The sequence below is a fragment of the Quercus lobata genome, chromosome 11 (genome assembly GCF_001633185.2).
Source record: "Quercus lobata isolate SW786 chromosome 11, ValleyOak3.0 Primary Assembly, whole genome shotgun sequence".
Classification (NCBI taxonomy): Eukaryota; Viridiplantae; Streptophyta; class Magnoliopsida; order Fagales; family Fagaceae; genus Quercus; species Quercus lobata.
Window position 1 is genome coordinate 38,956,358 of NC_044914.1, and position 22,348 is coordinate 38,978,705.

Sequence of the window (22,348 nt, forward strand, 5' to 3'; positions counted from 1 at the left end):
AATGATTTTCCATTGACCATATTTTCTATAGCTACCAAACACACACAAGGGTGTAAAATGTTTTCCTGAAAGTGTTTTCGGGCGAAACAAACGCAGCCTAAATCTATTTATGATTGATCTTGAACTAATTTTTTAATCTTTATTTATTTCATTTTGTATATACCATTAAATAATCACTCAAAAATGCATTCCAATATCACATTCAAAGAAAGCAATATTCCTTAAATTCATATCTTTGAGCTAATATAGGGGTTCAACATCAGTATTCCTATTCTAGATAGAGAATTGTGTAGTATTATGATATTCTCCAAATCTTAAAGCTTTGTTTCTCTTAAAATATGAATCAATTGTAGATTGGTTTCTCATTAAATTACCTATATATATATATTAAAACCTAAATTTTAAATACTAATTATATAGTCACTTTTTTCACTTAAAAAATGTAAAATGTTATTTATGCTAAAAAAAAGAAACAACCTATGTAAATTTTGTTTTTATATTAATGCTTCAATAGTCTATAATTACACATTCTACGAACAATATTATTTTTGGAGGATCAAACATAAATATATAAATAAACATATAACAAATAGCAATAACACTAATCATGGTAAAATAAGCAAACAAATAAGTTAGTAACCTTGGTTGATAAGTAAAATATAATATAAAAATAGTAGAAAAAGGTGTCAGCAACAAGCTACTAAACTTTTTTTTTTTTGGTTGAGTGGAAATATAAATAAAACTAGACAGCCAAAATTGCTAAGTTGGTGGCAACACATGCCTACAAAAGCTTTCCCCATTTTTGTCTGCACTCATCAAGGCAGCAATCTCATCAGATGAGGGGTAACCAAAATTTACAAGTTCTTCCTGCAAATTACAGCCTTTCCTAACAAGTAGATTAGCACATTTATTTGCTTCCCGAAATACATGCTTCACTGTGGTGTAGGGAATCTTGTCCAGCAACAATCTGCAATCAAACAGCAAGGATGAGTATGCTGCATTAGGGGAGTTTCTGGAACTAATTAAATCTAAAACAACTTTCGCATCAAGTTCCACTTCCAGATTTTGTACACCAAGTTGTATAGTCATTTGCAGACAATTTCTGAGGGCCTAAAATTCTGCTATAATGCTTGTAGTTAACCCAATGCTCCTTGCAAACCCCCTAGCCCACTCTCTTGCACTGTCTCTTAAGACTCAACCACCTCTAGCCCTCCCCGGATTACCACACGAAACCCCATCTGTGTTCAATTTAAACCAGTTAGAGGGAGGCTTTTCTTAACACACCGGGATGACAACCATAGTCCTCTGTTTGTTTATTTTCCCCACACAATAATAGTATTCCATTGCCTGGCTTATACACGATCTGTGCAGACTAAGGTTTAGGGGGGTATTCTTAAAAGCCACCTTATTTTTATGCTTCCATAATTCCCATATAGCAAAGGGAAATACATATCTCCATGGTACTGAGGAGTGGTGCATTGCTTTACTCAAACAGTCAACCCGAAGCCAATTATAAACATCGTCAATGGCTTGAAATGAAGGAACAACCATAGGGGGAATATTGACTTTATACCAGAAGTCACAAGCATAAATACATTCCCTTAATAGGTGCCCAATCGTTTCAGGCATTCTCTTGCATAACGAACAATTGTTTTCCTCAATGATAGCCCTCGAGAATAGTGTATTTTTCACTAGGACACTCTTGTGCATGCACGGCCAAAGGAAAGTAATGATTTTTGGCAAAGTATCTAGCTTCCAAATCCACCCCTTGGAAAGGAGGGCTCCAGGCATGAGAGTTGTTAGCTAGAGCATAAGTTGACCTCGTAGAAAAATCCCCATCCTTGGAGAGCTTCCATAGGATTGATTCTTCCCTTCTCCCAATATGATTCTGTGGGATTGCTCTAATTTTATCTTTAACATCCTGAGGCAGTTCAAAGGATAGGATTTCCCATCTCCACCCCTGCCCTTGTCTGAGGAGTAAATCAGAGAGTAGCAAATCACTCTCGTGCTGAGTCAGTGGCCCTACAATCAAATCTCTAAGTGACTCATCTCTAATCTAGCAATGTGACCAAACCTTAATTTTCCTTCCATTTCCCACGCTTCAACCAATACCTTTTTCGAAGGTTTGAAAGCCAACCTTTATAGCTTTCCAATTGGAAGAATCCAAAAGTTTATCAGGATCTCTAGATCTTCTCCTATCCGAGGAGCAATATTTGTTTAGGATGACTTTGGCCCAAATAGCTTCCTTTTCCTGATTCATTCTCCAATTTAGCTTGGCAAGGAGCGCAACATTCTTTGCCCTTGCTGCCTGAATCCCAAGGCCACCCTCTTCCTTAGGTTGGATGATTTTATTCCACGTAACTAAATGCAACCTTTTCTTTTCCCTAGTTGAACCCCAAAGAAAGTCTTGGTTAATTTTATCCAGCTTCTCACATAAATGTATTGGTAATGCCTCTCCTTGCATCACATAGTTTGGTATTGTAGACATAACTAATTTCACTAGGACAAACCTCCCAACAAAGGACAGAAACTTTGCTTTCCAACGTGCAAGTTTGTTCATCACCCTCTCCGCAATAAAATTCAATCGATTCCTTGTTGCCCATCTATGATTAATAGGAAACCCAAGGTATTTTCCAATATTTTTCATAGCTTGGATTCCCAATTTAGTGCAAATCTCCTCTTTGACTCCCTCTTGGACATTTGGAGAAAAATAAATCCTTGATTTCTCAAGGCTCACCTTCTGTCCCGATTCCTCACAAAATTTGTTCTAAACTTCTGAAACAGCCTCACAAGCTTGCTCCTCCACCTTCGCAAACAAAATTAAATCGTTTGTAAAAAACAAATGGGAAATACCTATGTTCTCTCGGGAGGCTTTTAAAGGTTTCCATTCTCTATCCACACACTTTTGTTCTATTAAATGCCCAAGGAACTCCATGCACAAAATAAACAAATATGGGGACATTGGGTCCCCTTGCCTTAACCCTCTTATAGGAATAAAAGGGTCTAAGGCATCTCCGTTGAACAAAATTGAGATCCTAGTAGATGTAACACAACTCGTAATTACCTTGATTATATTCTGGGGAAAGTGGTAGGCTTGAAGAACTTTATAAATGAAACTCCACTCTAACCGATCATAGGCTTTCTCCAAGTCCACTTTGATGGCTATGTAGCCTTCCTTGCCTTTCTTTCTATCTAAGGCAAAGAAGAGTTCTTGGGCAATCAAAACATTGTCAACACCCTTCCTTCCAGGCACAAACGCTATTTGAACAAGGGCAATCAGCTTGCCAATATAGGGTCTGATCCTGTTAACTATAATCTTGGATAAAACCTTATAGAGTGAGTTGCACAGGCTTATCGGTCTATAATTATTAAAAGATTCAAGGCTTGGACATTTGGAATCAGGGTGATGAGGGTATCATTGAAATATTCAGGAACTACCCTATGCACAAAAACATCCATAACCACTTTACTAACAGATTTTCCCACCTCATGCCAAAACTGCTGATAAAACCCCACATGCAAATCATCAGCTCCTGGCGCTTTGAAAGGCTTCAAACTCCATAACCCATTTTTAACATCTTCCTCTACAACTTCTCTATCTACCCAAGCACTTTCCTCCTCTAACAAAAAAAAAAAAACAAGAAAAATCTAATATTGGGGATTGCTAGTGAGATAGACTCAATTCAGTGGTATAAATTTTCTCAAACCCCATCAGAATGTGTTTTTTCATAGCCTCTATATCTTCAATCCACTCTCCCACACTATTCTTTAAGCAACTAATCTTATTCCTCTGCCTCTAAACCACAGTTGAAACATGGAAATAGGAAGTATTACGGTCCTTAAAGGCGGCTACATTAATTCTTGATTTGAGGGCCCAGTATTCCTCTTCCTAGAGAAGAATTGAGGAATATTCATCAATCAAGTATTTCTCTGCTATTGTGTGGCGTCATCTAAAAACTTAATAAACACTTTTTTAAAAAATTAAAAGAGAGATACTTTTTAGTCTTTTTCATCCAAACAGATAGAGATCTTGGCAAAAGATAAAACTAAATACAAAGAAACAGAAATATAGCACATTTTTAGGACATATGTCAACATTTTATGTAATTGGCTAATCATTTTACAAAATGAACTTTACTTGTAATTGGGTAGATCTAGGATGTGTTTAATGCTTCAAAAAATAAAGTTTCAAGTTCAAGTGTTAAACCCATGCAAGTCTATCTAAGAATCAAGTGAAGAAGTGTTATTCATTAAATCTCAACAACTAGCTCGACAACTAGTATCTATCGAGGTTTAAAAGAGCTGTTTCAGCCCGAGACTCGACAGCTGCTCAACAGATAAGGTATCTATTGAGATTTATGAAGTTCAATTTTTCAAAGCTGATTTTCATCAAATCCATGAGTATGTGTTTAGGCTTTCTTTTCTCACAACCCTAAACATATATAAGGATCAATTTAAGGGCTGTCATAAATGATGCAACTCAATGCAAAAGTTTTGCACATGCATATTGTGAACTAGAGGAATATATGCCATAGTTCATCTTTCTAATGAAGAAGCTGCTGTGTTTGTACACCATAGGGTTTTGTGACCAAGCAACTTCATGATCTTCATCGTGTGATGAACAAAAGAACCTTGCAGCCAACATCCTTCTTAAGTTGGTGATCAAGTCACGTACTCGGATCTGCGTATCTATTGGTTAGTCATGTACTAAGAGCCGTGCATTGAAAAAGAGAGATTGTCACTACAAAACAAGTCCAATTGGGTATTGGGATAAGGGTTTAACTGTAGATTGGTATAAGATACTGAGATTTCTTTACTTATAACTGCTTGTTTTGATAATAGTGGATTTTCGGGAGTGGTGATCTTAAAATCACTCGGTGGGGTTTTTGCCATGTAGGTTTTCCCCATTCGTAAACAAATCACCGTGTCAATTTAATTTCTGCTGCATATTTAGTTTAATTGGTGATTTGTTTATGCTACCATGTACATTGCATGTTAGTTTGATTAATTGATAAACTTAGTTAATTAATCAATTAATATATCACAAGGGGTCAATACATTCTTGGCCTATCAAGTGATATCAGAGCAGGCACACTCTGATTAGGTTTTAATTTTTATGTGTGATCCATTGACCCTTGTTTGTCATGGATAGAGGATAGTCTCTTATTATACCTCATTTATTTGATGGCACTAATTATGCATACTGGAAAGTACGCATGAGAGTTTTCTTGCAATCATTTGATGAAAAGGTGTGGCAAATTGTGGAGATAGGTTGGACCAAGCCTACGGAAGCGCCGGCCAACTGGGATGATGTTAAGATCATGGCGGCAAACCTCAATAGCAGGGCATTGAATGCTCTATTCAGTGTAGTCACAAATGAGGAATTCAAGAAAATATCCTCTACTGAAACTACTAAGGAAGCATGGACCATTCTCCAGACAACCTATGAAGGAACCAAGGCTGTCAAGGATTCAAAACTTCAGAGGCTCACTACAAGCTTTGAAGAGATGAAGATGGAAGAGGATGAGTCATTTGATGAGTTATATGCCAAGCTCAAGGACATAGTAAACTCAGCATTTAATCTTGGAGAAACCATTCTTGAATCCAAAATTGTGAGAAAGGTGCTCAGATCTCTACCCTAGAGATTCCATGCCAAGATCACTGCCCTTAAGGAATCAAAGGACATCGACAAAATTCCTTTGACTGAGCTAGTTGGAAATTTGCAGACCTATGAGTTGAGTTTGACGAGGATAGGGAAATCAAGCAAGAACAAGAGCATGGCTTTGAAAGCCAAGAGCAGTGACACGGATGAGTCTTCAGACGATGAAGATTCTAAGATGAAATCCTATATCACGAGGTAGTTTAAGAAGTTTATGAAGAATGCCAACGTGAAAGGATTTGACAAGGATCGAAAACAATCCAATTCTTCACAATTCAAGAGTTAAGACAAAGGGAAGAAGGATGCTAGGGATGGTGGTCAGTACATTGTATTCTTAGGACCAAAGTGCTTTGGGTGTCAAGGTTTCAGTCATATGAAAAAAAAGTGCCCTACTTATCTCAATACCATCAGGAAGAGCAAGGCATTTACTACTATGTTGAGTGACACTGAGCTTGAGGATGATGGAATCCTAAATACCTTCATTGCCACTATGAATCCTACTGAAGGGATTGTTGAAAATGTGGATGAAGAAGAGGAATTGGTGGAATCTAAGTTTGAAAGATGGATGCATAAGATGACATCCACAGAGCCTATGCAAAGTTATACAAGATCTCAAAAAAGCATGAGAAGTTGTATAGGTTGGCCACCAAGAAGCCTAGTGATATGGAGCTTGAGTGAGAAGAAATCTCAACAAAGTTTGATGAAGCCAATCAGACTATTAGAGCACTAAGATTTGAGAATAATTTCTTGACTGAGAAGACCAAGAAGCTTGAGGTAGAACTATTCCAAGACAAAGCTCAGTTAAAAAGGACTTCAAATGCTAAGCTTGATGAGATGCTCAGTCCTCAAAAATCTGCTTCCGATCGAACCAATTTAGGGTATGATTTCTCTTCTCCTAGTATTGTTTCTACTAGTACTACTGTTTTTGTTCCTCTTGCTAATAATGTTGAAACTAAGAACAATGATGTTAAGAGTGAATTAGCGAGTGAGAATGTAGACAAGAGTAAATCTATCTTAGGAGCACCCCTTAAGCTTGATAAGAAAGAAATTAAGAACCCTAGGGCTAAGAAGGAAAACTCCCAAAAGCCAAAACAAAAAAATTAGCAGCTGGACATACTTGACCAAATTACTATAAGTGGCTAGCCACTCAACAGAGCAACAACATGATTGCATCGGGAAACTAGCATAAACTTCCATCCTCTTTTACTCCTTTTGGAGATCTTCTTAAAGCCCCCATGTTCCTTTCGAACTTGAACGGTTTTGACTCTTCCCCTTCACCACCAGATCAAGGGTTTGCTAAACAGAAAGGTTCTTCCAAGATGTGGAAGGAAAAAGGCTCCAAGTGATTCTGTCACTTTTTCTCTCTCTCACCTTCTTATTTTTGATTTTGCATTACTTGTGTGTTTTGCTTTCTAGTTTTGAGTTAGTCTAGTTTTATGCATTGCTTTGTTCTTGTTCAACATGTTTTGGTTGTTTTCATTTCAGTTTTGCCTTATTTTGTTTTTCATATAAAAATAAAATAAAATAAATTGAAAAATACAAAAATAGTGTGTGTTTGTGTACATTGGTACTTATGTACCTTGGATGGCTATTGAAACAAAGTTTTTTAAACTTTGTATCTTTTGTAGTTTAGATGAGCATCTCTCTGCACGACTAAGCAAATAAGTTTTGTGGCTTGTGTGTTGTGATGAGTAAGGTTAAGAAGTCTCTTGTACTTAACACTTGTATCACTATTTTTGACGAGAAGGACTAGAAAATCCTAAAAGAAATGCATAAATAACCATCTCACCACTATTAGCCACCAATCATGAAATGACATTTGTATGCTTCGGCATAGCAAAAGTGGAATGTCAAATGCTTAACATCATTGGATATTTCTTTTCTATCTCATATATGCCCATGCATAGTTTGCTTAAAAGAAAAATATGCAAAGAAAAATAAAAATAAAAAAATCAAAATGCTTTACATATGATTGCAAGCGTATATTCTAGGAGATATGAGAGTTATAGGATGTACCTTGAATGATAGTCCCCATCAAACAGTTACGATTATGTGTGAGTTAAAGTGATTTTCTTATATCTCAAATCATCATAACATGTAGACACTTAGGTAATCTTATGATGTTTTTCACACACAATACGCAAAATTCTTTGCTACTTTTGATACATGTGCAAGTACAATGTGATTTGGTCATCACAAGGAATACTTGTGTTAATGTATACTCACTAAACTGTACTAACTTGTTTTTGAAATATAAAATTGGTTAAACTTGTTTAGTGTGTGTGTGTGTGTTTTGGATCTATGTACTTACATTTTTCTTGATTGAGAGATGTTTTGAGAGTTTAAAATTTTTTTTGGATCCTTGGTTGAGTTGCTTGTTTGATTGCATTCATGTCTGTGTTTTTCTCTTCTTGGAAAACTATTTTTAAGCAATCTTAATAGCTCTTCAATAACTAGGCTATCTATCAAGCTCTTCAGCTTCTTTTTATCACAATCTTGATAGCTTCTCGATAGCTCCTCGATCCATCGAGAAAGTTTTTGTCTCCTCGATAGCTCCTCAATCCATCGAGCCTGTTTTTGCTATAGACACCTCTGGATAGCTGCTCAATAGATGCATCTGTCGAAGTTTAAACCTTAACACCTCTTGATCTACCTAGATTTAAGAGGTTCTATATATAGGATCCACAATTTCAGGTTCATTTCTCTCGATCTCTCTCGACTCTTGTTGACTCTTTACCTCCTGAAACCTCTCTCTCTCACTTCAAACTTCTTTCTCAAGAGTTTTTTGGCCTAAAGATCATTTTTCTTCATCTGGTATGTTGATTTCCCCCTCTTTCTCATGCATTTCATATCTTCTGACCTACCTTTTGAGATTTTTGATAAACTTTGGGGTTTTTCAAAATTAATAAAGTTTTTGTGAAATTTTTGGGATGGGCTTTGTGAAAATGGCTTTAAATCATCATGCATTGCTTCACATTTGCATTATAACACTGTTTCATGCATTTTAGATGTGTGTTTACTTTGTTGAAATGATTATGTGCTGGTAGAATTAAATTGGGCTAAGCCTATGATGTTCTTACTATTGCATATCACATGCTCATGCATTTTCATGCATACATACCTTACATTCTCTATATTCTTATATATTGATTGTGATTGGTGCTTTTCTACATGTCTCTCTCTCTCTCTCTCTCTCTCTCTCTCTCTCTCTCTCTCTCTCTCTCTCTCTCTCTCTCTCTCTCTCGATTAGTTGCTCTATGGCACCTAAATGAAAATCTACTCCATCCTGGAACCCTCTTCGTTCTTGGGCATCTTCTTCTTCTGATCCTACTCCCTCTCATGTTCAGTTCCATGATGATAAAGCACAATAGGACTTTTCGGAGAACTTTTTTAGACGAGGCATTCATTCGAAACGCCAAGTCATTTTGTCAGACTTCTCTAACACTGACTTACCCACTGTCATTCACAGTAGGGGTTGAGAGTCACTGTGTGACGTCCTGGTCACTTGTCTATCCGTACTTATACAGGAGTTCTACTCCAATATTCATGGATTTGATTATTCAGTATCTCTCTTTCTCACTCTCGTTCGAGGTACGTGCATCATGGTTGAAAGTTCAATAAATGTATAAAACACCTTGAACGTTTAGACCTTCAATTTACAAATTACCAATTCAAGTTTAATATCAAACAATTAATGTGCGGAATATGAACATAAGCTTAATACAGAATTGATAAACAATCTAAACTAAATAAAATCACATCCACAACAAAAATTAAATGGAAAAGATTAAGGGAAGAGAGATGCAAACACAAGGACAACACTCGATGTGTTATCGAAGAGGAAACTGAAGCCCTCGGCGTAAAACCTCTCTACCGCCCTCCAAGTGATAAATAATCCACTAAAGAATGTAGTTGGGATACATAAACAGCAGAAGACCCTCCAAACCTAATCTACCCAATGTACCTAAGCCCTCCAAACTCCTACTCCAATGAGGTTACGTCGAACCTATTTCTTCTTTAGTTTGTCGGATTCTGCTACTTGACCATAACAACAACCAATATCTAATTGGTCCTTTCTTAACTACTTCCCAAACACCAAATGGTCTCCTCACAGATATGGGTATGATGAGAAAAAGTTTTGGTAATGTACCTCTCAAGGATTTGACAATGGAGAGGAAGAGAGTAGAGGAATTTGAAGAGTCTCTATGTGAAGATTGTGGATGAATCAATCTTGTTTTTCTCTAGGGTTTCTCTCTCAAAATTCTCTCTGGAAGCTCTCTAAATATCGTGGGTATAAGGGTATATATATAATAGGGTGAGAAGGAATGTGAAAAGTCAGTTTTTCCCAAACAAGGTGGTCTAGCGACTTGACCTCGCGACTAGGCTGAGTCGAGAGTTCAAGCCACGAGTTAACGGCCTGGCCAGCCTTGGACTTTTGTCCTGTAGTGCAATAGTTGGCATGACTCTTCAACTCCCCTACATGCTCCGCACGTATGCTAACTTTGGCAACTTGCCAGCCGCGAGTCACCTGCGAGTCCAGCCACGAGTCTCTGCATCCTTGCACAATCTTGAGCATTTTTTCACACTCTCTCACTCACTACCCTTACATAATTCTCATATAAAATAGCTAGCATGACTCTTCAACTCCCCTACATGCTCCGCACGTATGCTAACTTTAGCGGCTTGCCAGCCGCGAGTCACCTGCGAGTCCAGTCGCGAGTCTCTGCATCCTTGCACAATCTTGAGCATTTTTTCACACTCTCTCACTCACTACCCTTACATTATTCCCATCTAAATACAGGGTTACTAATTGCTAAAATAAAAGAAAATTTGGCATTGAATAAAGCCAACAAGATGGTTGATAAAATTCAATGTTACAATGGTTACTCCGGATATTGTATCTGACATGATCCATGTCCCCAGGGTAGCCTATCCTGACTACCCTGGTTGTGATCTTCTTAAGACCGTATCTAAAGACGAGCTTATATCCTCTTTTTATAAGCGTTCTTCTGTTTGGAGTGATCATCAATTCACTTCTTGTTCGGCCATTATTAAAGGTCCTAGGTTTATTAACATGGTTATGACTTTTGTTTTGCATACTTTATCTCATTACAACTCCATTACAGAGACCCGTGCTCGACTTTTGCTTTCCCTTTTAGAGCATCTTACTCTAGATTTTTCTTCTCATTTTATTCTTTCCCTCATAGATGTATATAAGGATACGGCGACCTGTGATGAGCTCATCTTCTCTTCGGCTATCAAGAGGATTCTACGCCATTTTTCTGTCCCCTTTCCCGTTTCAGACCACTTCCATGTCATGTGTGCCATAGATGCCACTACTGTTAATCAGAGCGAAGCGTAGCTACGTTCGAGGAGGTCCGAGATGACAATTCCTCCAACTGCTACAATTTCATCCACATCCGCTCCCTTTTCTTCTACAAGTAGTGTGACTTTCGAGGACATCATGGTACAGCTTGTGCGCATGGATGCTCACCTCGACACTCTCAATGATGAGTTGTGTCAGGTGAACACCCGTGTTGGTCATATTGCACAACGATAGGCTGTCATAGGTGGCTTCGTTGATTCTCCTCCTCCTATTCCAGAGGCTTCTGAGGATGAGGACGATGATGGTGATGTTGATGCTTCTGATGTTGAGGATGATGGTGCCAGCTCTTCCAGTGCTGATGAGATGTCTACTTAATATACTTACCCTTTGTCACTCATGACAAAAATGGGAAGTAGTTTTGGATATGAGAGTAGTCATACTCATAGAGGGAGAGTTAGTATAGGAGATTTTTGTTAAAGGAAGTGTTCATATTTTAAGGGATTTAGTGAGGACTTTATGTATCTTTTTCTTTTCTCTCTGTTTTAGATACATTGTTCATGTACCTTAGATCTTGTGATCATGTTGTGATAGTAAACCTTGTACTTGTTGCTATATATACATTTGAGGTTGTTATTACAGTTCTTTCACCTATCTTTACATGTGTTGTTTCTTTTTTCTCTTTGTGCACATGCTTCTTATATCTTGTATGCAATCTTATATTTCTGTTTCACACTAAAATACCTTTATGAGTTTTGTTTAAAGTGTTTCAAAAATATAGGTTGTCAAAGTCTACTTGCCATAAACTCTCTTCTTGCAAAAATTTTCAAGAGTTTGTGTTAAGATAGATTTTATTGTATTCAACAAGAGAGTATGAGTTGAATGATTTATGACTTCTTTTATATGTTCATTTGATTGTTATGGTTTTGTCACGGATTACCAAAGAGGGGGATTGTTCGGACATATGTGATTCATGTTAAAAACGTATGTCAACATTTTATGTAATTGGTTAATCCTTTGACAAAACACACTTTACTTGTAATTGGGTAGATCTAGGATGTGTTTAATGCTTCAAGTTCAAGTGTTAAAGTCATGCAAGTTTGTCCATGAATCAAGTGAAGAAGTGATGTTCATTAAGTCTCGATAGCTAGCTCAACAGCTAGTATCTATCGAGGTTTAAAAGAGCCGTTTCAGCCCGAGGCTTGACAGCTGCTCGACAGATAAGGTATTTATCGAGATTTTTGAAGTTCAGTTTTTCAAATTGATTTTCATCAAATCCGTGAGTATGTGTTTAGGCTTTCTTTTCTCACAACCCTAAACATATATAAGGATCAATTTAAGAGCCGTCATAGATGATGCAACTCAATGCAAAAAAATTTCACAAGCATATTATGAATCGGAGACATATGCCCTAGTTCATCTTTTTATTGAAGAAGCTACTGTGTTTGTACACCATAGGGTTTTGTGACTAAGCAACTTCATGATCTTCATCGTGTGATAAACAAAAGAAATTTAAAGCCAACATCCTTCTCAAGTTGGTGATCAAGTCGCGTATTGGGATCCGCGCATCTATTGGTTAGTCACATATTGGGAGTCGTGCATTGAAAAGGGGAGATTGTCACTATAGAACAAGTCCAATTAGGTATTGAGGTAAGGATTCAACTGTAAGTTGGTATAAGATATTAGAATTCTTTTACTTGTAACCGCTTGTTTTGATAATAGTGGATTCTCGGGAATTGTGACCTTAAAATCACCTACTAAGGTTTTTGCTATGTAGATTTTCCCCATTTATAAACAAATCATCGTGTCAAATTAATTTTTATTGCATACTTAGGTTAATTGGTGATTTGTTTGTACTACCACATACATTGCATGTTAGTTTGATTAATTGATAAATTTGGCTAATTAATCAATTAATATATCACTAGGAGCCAATACATTCTTGGCCTTTCACACATTACCACTGGTTTACTGGCCACTAATCTGGAGGTCCCTAGTCATTGATTCACCTGAACAAAGGCCGAAGTGTAGTAAACGACAAGAACCAAAGAAAATTGTTGAGTTCGTTGCAATGCTAAGACTGTGGCGGCAGCAGCAATAAGGAATTTTTTGTTTTATTCGTATTTATTTTAAGTAAATAACCTATTTATGTCAAAGATTTTTATTCTTGGTATTTGGAGGAGCTAATGGGCCAAGAAATGGACTGGATTTAAAAAAAAAAAAAAAAAAAAAAAGGTTTTTCGTAATGAATCTTAAGATATGTGAGAGACAAATGAATTTTAACTGGGTACTGAACCCATAATTTTTTTTTTTCCTCAAATTCTGGGGGGCCAATAAATTAATTTACAAACAACTTATATATAATTTTTCAATCTATTAAGGCAGTAAGTGAAATTTTAACAAATTTAGAGGGGGCCAAACACCCCCCCCCCCCCCCCCCGGGGCGGTCTCAACATGGCTCCGCTACCGGATGAAAAACGTAAACCTAACTAACGATGATATTAATATTAATGCCAAGATGTAGATAGTAGCTTTAATTTATTTTTTATTTTTTAAAAAAGTCACTGCAGTTGGTTCATTTCAAATGCAGCAAATCAAATGTGTGCCTCTCAAATATTCAAAAACAAATTACAAAGCTGCTTCAGTCAATTCAAAACCGCAATGAATACCTTCCTTCAAGATATTCATAACAAAATTAAATCCAAAAATCAGCATGGCCCCATAAAACTTATTTAAAAAAGAAAAAATCGGTAAACACAATTAATCATCATGTCCCAGAAAGAGACTGAGATGGAGGTCGTCAATCTTCAGTTTAAGGTTATAATTTGATGCTTTTGGCTACAATACAAAATACCAAATCCCAAAAGCCCAGCTCAAAACACGTCTGAAATAAAACCCCAGAATTGGTGGATCCAAACAATGAGAGAGAAAATAATATAGGGGACTAAGCAACATCTTCATCTGCATAGAAACAAGTCAGTAATAATGTGAATCCTGGCTTAATTCGGAAGTTGAAAATTTGAAATGACCACAAATAATCCTTTGCCTAAGGACCAAACGCATAGGAGTGGATTTGCATCACAATCCCATAAAGTTAATGATATCATTCATCCACCACAACCTGAAATATGAAGGCTCCCATTCACAGGGAGGGTTCTCACCGCGAAGAGAGATTTTCACAAAATTGTCATGTGACCAGTCTATATGGCATCTTAATTAGGTGGTATTAATATTAATATTTAAATATTACTCTTAGCCACATTGACATTTTTCATCTGTCACTTGACACAATACCAAAAGGTTAAAAATTAAATTAACACATTTAATACGTTAAGGACTAAACCAACATTCGACGTAAGCTAATTTTTTTTAAGAACATTTTTAATTTGATATTGATAACCATATTGATTTTTTTGGCCTATATACAGTATCATCAGAGCATCAGACTAAAGAATCAAATTGAAAGATGTTTAAATATGACTTCTTTCTTGGCATGCCACTCCTATACTCTAATTTAAGGAATTTTGAGTGCTAACTTAATCATTGTAGAATTTTTGGCCACACCACACTTGTGTTACTTTGAACTTCGGGTGTTCATATTTTGCAGGTCTTCCAAAGCTTGTTTGGACGTGTAATTATCGAGATTCTTTGCATTATCATATAATGGAAAATTCTTAAATACTCTCGAATCATGGAGAAATGGTGTTCCATTCTCTCACATTTATAGTACCATGAATTTATTGAGTTGACATCACCATGAATGTGAGAGGAGGAAGCACCATTCTCCATACTCTGAGAGTACCTAAGAATTACCCTCATATAATAATCAAGAATTAGCAATTAAGTTTGCTAATCTCTTCTTGTGCCATGTCAATCACTTTTTTCCAACTCTTCTCTGCCATTTGTTTTTTTTACTCATCTTCTCCTTATTATCCAAATCTTACCATTACTCTTCCTTCAACCATTCTCATCCCTTTTTTGGTGCTTCTTCTCTCCAATATTATTCTCCACTTCTCACCGTTACTCTCTCTCTCTCCCTGTTTGACTCTTTTCCCCATCTTTTCTATTACTCCCTCTTTGCATCTCTCTCTCATTTAATCCATGTTCTGTCTAAAAAAGAAATGAGATTAATTTCTCTCTCTTGTGTGTGTGTGTATATATATATATATATATTTATATATGATAAATTATCAATTGTCCAAATAAGTTAAGCTTAACTATTAAGAAATAGTGCATTTAATTATTTAATCATAATTTTAACATACCATGATAGATTACTCATTGTTCCAAAAGTTTAAATTATTAGAAAATAGTGAATTTAATCATTTAACCATTATAATTCTAACACCTTTGTTCTTTTGCTAGACTTTTTTTTTTTTTTTAATTTCTTGAAACTCTGGTTTAAGTTGGTGAGTTTTTATGTTTTTGAAAATTCTATTATGGGTTGATGAGTAATTTTTTTATGATTTTGACAACTATTCTTGAGATTGATGTGTTTTGGTGATTTATTTCTTAATTCCACATCACATGTCCTCTCTCTCCCTCTTGTTGATTTGGTTTAATTTTAATTAGAGTTAATCCTTTGCTAAAATGCCCTAAAACAAACATTGTACCAAGTGCATAAAACTCCTACTTTTCTGTAATTTGGGATAAGGGAATGGTAGGTGGCCTAATTTTCATATATTCAGGAAAATTAAAACATCAACTTTATTGAAATTACAGGTTGATACACTTGCATCAATAACTTCAATTTGTAGCCATTGTACTTCATATATTATTCTCTCATAAAGTATAAAATAAACAGTTTTTGTAATATAGTATAAGGACAATTTATTGAAGCATATTTCTTCACAATATTTCTTATCTCCGAGATGACTAAATCATGCTTTCGAAGTCCCAACTCTGAACAACATAAAGTAGGAGCTAAAATGTTATTGCTTGCCGATTAATTATACTACCTCCAATCCAGCCTACTCTGATATCTTGAAATCACTAATTTGCAGGTTTTCAACTTTTTGTTTTTGGAAATTACTTCGACTTCTGTTATTTATAAACTCTCCCCAGTTGTATGCCTTAAATTTAGCAGGGTTTTTCTCATTCGTCAGCTCCTCCAAAGGCTCAACCATGGTGGAGAGTGGAGGTAGTAAGAAGAATGGATATGAGAACCTTTCTCTCTCTGAATTCACTATCACCCTGTGCTCCACACTCTCATATGTGTCATTGCTCCAAACCTGAACAATTTGATTGCTTGAGTTAAACTGGTCAATTACAAAAGCCTCTAAAAACATTTAAGCTCTAATACAGGGATAGATTATTAATTCTAATTTGGCTAGTAATTTTATCATTATTTTTCGGATACATACATGTATGGAGTGCACAAAGAAAAAGTAACATACGAACACCAAATGCATAAAATCCACCCCCACACTTGGAAATGCAACACTATTGAATTTTTTACATTTTACTACTATAATATCTAAAAAATAAATTTCCTACCCTCAATTATTTCAATCTCTCAAAACAGGGACGGACCCACGCTAGGGCAGAGGGGGGCCATGCCCCCCCCCCTGCGCCCCCGCCCCCCAAAAAAACCAAAAAAAAAAAAAAAAAAAAAAAAAAAAAACTAATATATGTAAATAAGCTAATACCCACCACCACCCCCCCCCAATTAAATTAAAAAAAAAAAAAAAAACTGGTATACAAAAAAATTAAGATTTGTCCTTTGTCTCTCCTTCTCTAAAATATTTAGATATTGACCTATAAGAAAAGAAATAAATAAATAAAATTCATGCCATTTTAATTGCAAAAACAAAATAAATAAATAAATAAATATGGACTAAACAAAAATCACGCACAAAATAACAAAATTAGAAACACTTATTTTGTATGTTTTACTTTGTTGATGTGTTTTATAATATGAAATGTTTAAAAAATACTTATTTTGTATGCAGTATTTTGTTGAATATGAAATAGATGTTAGTTTTTTATTTTCATAAAAAAAAATATAAAAAAAAAAAAATGGTTTTGAGCTTTGCCTCCCCCCCCCCTCCCGTGGTACAAATCCTAGTTCCGTCCTTATCACAAAACATATTCTCTCTCTCAATAGGTTTTTTGAATCGATCTCTCTTTTCACAATAAAATATATATATATATATATATATATATGAGAGAGAGAGAGAGAGAGAGAGAGAGAGAGAGAGAGAGAGAGAGAGAGAGAGAGAGAATATATAGTGCATTGGACATAGAGTGGTTATGTACTTAAAGTAGATAAAGTATTTTTTGGTAATACAAAATGCATTTTATTTTTTATTTTTGGACTTGGATGCTTTTAATTAGCCTCTTACTTCTGTCAGATTTCACACACATTTCTTGTCATGATAATGTCAGACATAGGTAGCATTTGGTAATACAACTCGTAGGAGAGTATGAATTTTGATGCATTCTAGAAAAATTAATCCCAACAGGATACATTCTTTTGAAAAGTACGCATGTTCTATCATTTTACTGTAAAAAAAAGAAAAATACGCATGTTTAGTATCATGCTGAAACTCTTATTAAAACAGAATTAGATTAAATAGATATCCTTTGGACGAGTACTAATTTGAATGATTAATGATTTGTACTTAGAAAAGTTAAATATATGGAAATGTTACCTGAATAATGTCACCAACATTGATGATATAAGCGTCTGGGGTGGGTTTGACCCGAACCCACTCTCCATCTGTTTTCTGCTTCACTTCCAATCCTCCAACATCATCTTGAGCAAGGATGGTTAAGGCACCAGCATCCTTGTGCCGACCGACACCGAGCGCTAACTCAGGGGTTGGGCAAGGTGGATAGTGATTTAGACGGATGAAACTGGTCTGATCTTTGAAGAAGCCATGGAACCTATCTGCTGGCAAGTCTAGGGACAGTGCAATAAGTTCCAATAACTTGTAAGCTAGTTTTACCATCTCTTGACCATAGTCTTGGCATGTCTCCCTGGTCAGTTATCAAAGCAGTCCATCAGATCACATAGATAGAATCCCTTGAATTGGGCTTCAAACTAGATCATAATTCTTGATAGATTAATCTCAATTCTAAATCAATTACATAGGATCCTCCCAAATAACAGTTACGAAGACACGTTCATCTCTTATAGGAATTAGGACACAATAGTCCTATAATAATGATTTCCATATATTAATTATTGTTAAAAAAACTTACCTTAATTCTGGAGGGTACTCAGGCCACTGATTTTTCCATTCAATGACTTCCTTGTCATCAGGCTCATGCGAGGCAGGGACTATAGTGGGTTCCTCTACAGCAAAATCAAACACTTCTTTCCAGTCCCTAACATTCTTGGTATGTTCTGTGTCATAGTAACCAGTCACCTTCTTCTCATTCCTCCTCACCTTCCTCTTCTCCTCCAAACTCTGAGCAAAGAATTTCCTCGAGGCACCATCAATCTTCTCTCGCTTCTCCAAAGGCACCCCATGATTGATCACCTGGAAGAACCCCCACTCCTTGCATGCATCGCCTACCTCTTTAACAAGGCCTTCAAATTCAATCGCAGAAACATTGTTGGAGGGGAGTATTGGAGAAAGATCGATTAGTGGGACACCTTTGCCTTCGATGTAGGAGATTTTTGGCCTGTGTTCAGGTTCTTGGATGAAAGCTGGATCAACCTCTCCCATGATAATTGGTGGATGATTTTTTTACTGTTTTGTAAGAATTGGGGTGGTGATGTAGGAATGGTAGGTTTTTTAACTTTTATATGTGAGATTTTAGTTTTATTTACGTAGATTGAACTTGGACGGATTTTCGGTTTCTGATTGGTCCGAGAAGATTAAAACTAAGATAAGATTTTGTATGGTACTTTTATACGTGTGAGATTTGAGTTTTATTTATGTACTTTGAACTTGGACGGGTTTTTGGTTTCCGATAGGCACGAGGAGATTAAAACTAAGTTAGATTTTGTATATGTGGTTGCTATTTTGCTAAGGGTGTGACGTTTGTGCTTGCATATTGATATGGGTGAGTTGTTTTGTTCAAAGTTCAATTTATGGATATTTTCCTGATGGCAATAATCGTCGGTTACAGAACTACTCCATTATTGTTGTTGTCCGAGGTGGCTCCGCATTGTCTTAAGGCCCAAATAAAGGTACAAAGAAACTTTCAAATTCTTTTTATATATTTTTTATTGGATGTGAATTATGCAAACTTAATCGTTAGATTATATATTTTTCTGTTTTTAATACACATGTCAAATTTTGTTTAAATTGGATATTATTTCTTATTCAATTAATAAACTTAATTTTTATATATATAATTGAAGACCACAAAAATTTAATATTTAAATATTTGATTAATGACATATTTATTAATTTGTTTATTTTCTTGGAATTTTGCAAGTATGGAGAATATAAAAATACATGTATAGATACCACATTTTGTACCCCTTACGACTCGGGCCCCCGTTCCCCAATGATGCTCAAACTCTAGGCTTAAGACCAGTTTAAAGCTCAATTAGATATTAAATTGACTTAGGGAGTGTTAAAATAAAAAATATAACCTTTTAAATGTGTAAAAATCTATTTTTGGAAATAAAAGACCAAAGTGGCCCTCGGTCCACATACGTGGGCAGTAGCCTGCGTACATAAGCCAAAGCATGCGTACATAGGCACACTCCTGCATATGCAGCTAAGGTTTCAGAAACATAAAAAAGGCAAATTTTCTGCAATAATGGCTGAGATTTGGAATAAATCTCACATCATCTGGGAGCCATTTCAAACCCCATTTTTTCCACTATATAAAGCCTTACATGGTACATTTTCAAAACACACAGAATGCCTACAGGAAAAACTTAAGATTCACTAGAAAATAGTGAATCAAAAGGGAGTTTTCCACAAAACACCCTTAAGTCATTTTTATATTATTAGGACCTTTTTTGGCGTCAATCCTTTGAGTTTAAATTTTCTAATCACTGTTTTATTAAATTATGATAGATTTGACTGAAGGGGACGGTCAAAATCAAAGCTTGGGAACTCCTTTTGAGGTATCAAGCTTCAACTTTTCTTTCTCTTTTTTAGCCTTTCTTTTACTGTTTTAATCTTGTTCATCTACGTACACAGGCCATTGCTTAGAAATCGTAATTCTTCTATTTCATTCTTTGCTTCATATAATATGTTTTCTATTTTGGGTTTCTTTTCACATGTTTTATGTTTCTTAAGCTTTTGTTTACTTTGTTCACATGCTTGTTTGTCTTTAACATGTTTAGATTAGAGTTTATCCTTTTGTTTCTTAGTTTTAATGTCATGTCATTCATTCACATGTCCATGCATTGATGCCATATGATGTTTCATTTTGAGCATGGATGTTCATATGATCTTATGATTGCCATGATACCTTGCTACCATGATTGAGTTGCTATCTCATTTTAGATGGATGATATGATAGGGTTTCACATGCTAGTTCTTTTCATGGATGTATGGGTTTGGATCTCTTTTGTTTAAGGGTAGATATGTATGTGTTTTGGGATAATGATGTCATGTTGTATGCTTAGATGTATGCCAATGTGTGTGTGTGTGTGTGTGTGTGTGTGTGAGTATAGATACAAGTGTTGAGCATGGTTTTAATGAGGTTAAGATGTAAGACACAATGAGGGGAGGCCAACCTTAGGATTGGGTGGTCTCGGGTGCCTAACATCTTCCTAAAAACATACCTAAACTTCAAACCCATATCTCTGGTAGTAAGATCAAAAGGTTCTTCCTCGAGAGGACGCTATATATATGGTTCCTAGACCTTTGCAAAAACTAGGTGGCTACTCCGACACCCTTCTATTGTGTCCACAACATGCAATCTAATGGTTAGGTTTTTGAAATTCACATTCAATAATAAAAATATAAGAAGCGTTTGAAATATTTTTCCCAAATAAAATAACCCCTGTTTATTAAATATTATAAATATATTATATTATATTTATTTGCATCAACATTTTAATTAAGGTTGCTTCACCAAAAAAATAATAATAATAAGACCCACTATATTGGCCTGTAAAACACCATCTATTAAAATGACCCATATTTTATCCAAAACACCTAATTTTTTTTATTCAATAAATTTATATACACAAAAAATTTCACACTTACTTAAATAGTGTCAGGGGATTTTTTGCGCATAGCCATGTGTCTTCCACTGGAGGTGTGACTCTGCTAGACCTGGATTTCTTTTAAGGAGTTTAATTCAGAACTCGACATTGGGCCGCATAGACCAATGCCTTCCGGTGCATTTTTAAGCCTACAAAATAGATAAAATCCAAAATCTTAGAATCATGATAATGGTTGAAATAAATAAATAATTTGTTTAGCATAATAGATTTGATTAAATGGTGAGTTGAACGTTATTATTATGTATATTAAGTGATGTCCAATATTAGAAAGTAGTTAATTAAGTGTCATATGTCCAATAATGAGATGAGTCCAATAGTCCATATCCAGCTGTGGCGTAGTTTATGTCTAATATAATAAGGTATGTCCAAATAATACATATCCAGTTGTGGTTTATGTCCAAACATTACACATCAAGCAATAGTTCATGTCCAAGTAATATGTGTCTATCGGTGGTGATGGGAATCAACAAGCATTAAAGGATCCATTGCTTGGGATTGATTTAAAAAAAATAATAATATAATTTATATTAAATAATATAATTACATTTTGAAACTTATATATGGTTTTATTACAATGTAATTTAAGTAAGTAATAGAATAGTTGGTTGATATTTGATAAAGTTTTAGAAATGTAATTATGGTCTCTTTGTGTTTTGACCAAATCTTGGATAGAAAGGAGAGCATTTAATACTGGATATAAGATATTAATATAGATTTAGCCATGTGCTTGGGATTGATTTAAATAAAAATAATAATATAATTTATATGAAATAATATAATTACATTTTGAAACTTATATTATATGATGAACATTAATTTTTATATAAAGAGTATGAGGAGTTTTATCATTTTAAGTGTTATATGATATGAGAGGCTTACCAGATGCTACCTATTGCACACTGGCCCATTAGAGTTTAGGGAATTGGGAAAGACATGCCAAGTAACATGTTTTCCTTTATCAACTTTGAATTGCTGGAGTTTTACTAAACATACTTTTTGGCCCTCCAAACCACGACTCCCAAAATTCTCCCGATGAGACTATGAGCTTAGATCATGAGCCAAAAATGAGATGATATGCCATGAGTTTAAACTACGGGCTTTAATGAGATAATATTGCCATGGGTTTTGGACCATGGGCTTTGACGCCTTTTTGTGTAAATATGGGCTATTTTGGGCTTCAAAGAAGATTTTCCCAAAATCCATTATAATTTTGATG

General features: G+C 35.4%; 1 protein-coding gene across 1 annotated transcript; it reads right to left on the reverse strand.

Annotated features, from left to right (window-relative positions):
- Positions 1-15,797: 15,797 nt before the first annotated feature.
- LOC115967697 (protein DMR6-LIKE OXYGENASE 2-like) lies at positions 15,798-18,787 on the reverse strand. Its single transcript, XM_031086835.1, has 3 exons — positions 18,189-18,787; positions 17,636-17,963; positions 15,798-16,213 (listed from the first exon to the last, which is right to left on the reverse strand). The coding sequence occupies exons 1-3, from the start codon at positions 18,656-18,658 to the stop codon at positions 15,953-15,955; spliced, it is 1,059 nt and encodes a 352-aa protein (XP_030942695.1). The 5' UTR covers positions 18,659-18,787; the 3' UTR covers positions 15,798-15,952.
- Positions 18,788-22,348: the final 3,561 nt, after the last annotated feature.

Bases quoted from the DNA above. Each gene is read 5' to 3' on its own strand.
- LOC115967697 (XM_031086835.1), bottom strand. From the start codon at position 18,658: ATGGGAGAGGTTGATCCAGCTTTCATCCAAGAACCTGAACACAGGCCA. The intron at 17,964-18,188 runs GTAAGTTTTTTT...ATAACTGACCAG, and splicing joins GAGTACCCTCCAGAATTAAG to GGAGACATGCCAAGACTATG. The intron at 16,214-17,635 runs GTAACATTTCCA...CAAATTGTTCAG, and splicing joins ATGTTGGTGACATTATTCAG to GTTTGGAGCAATGACACATA.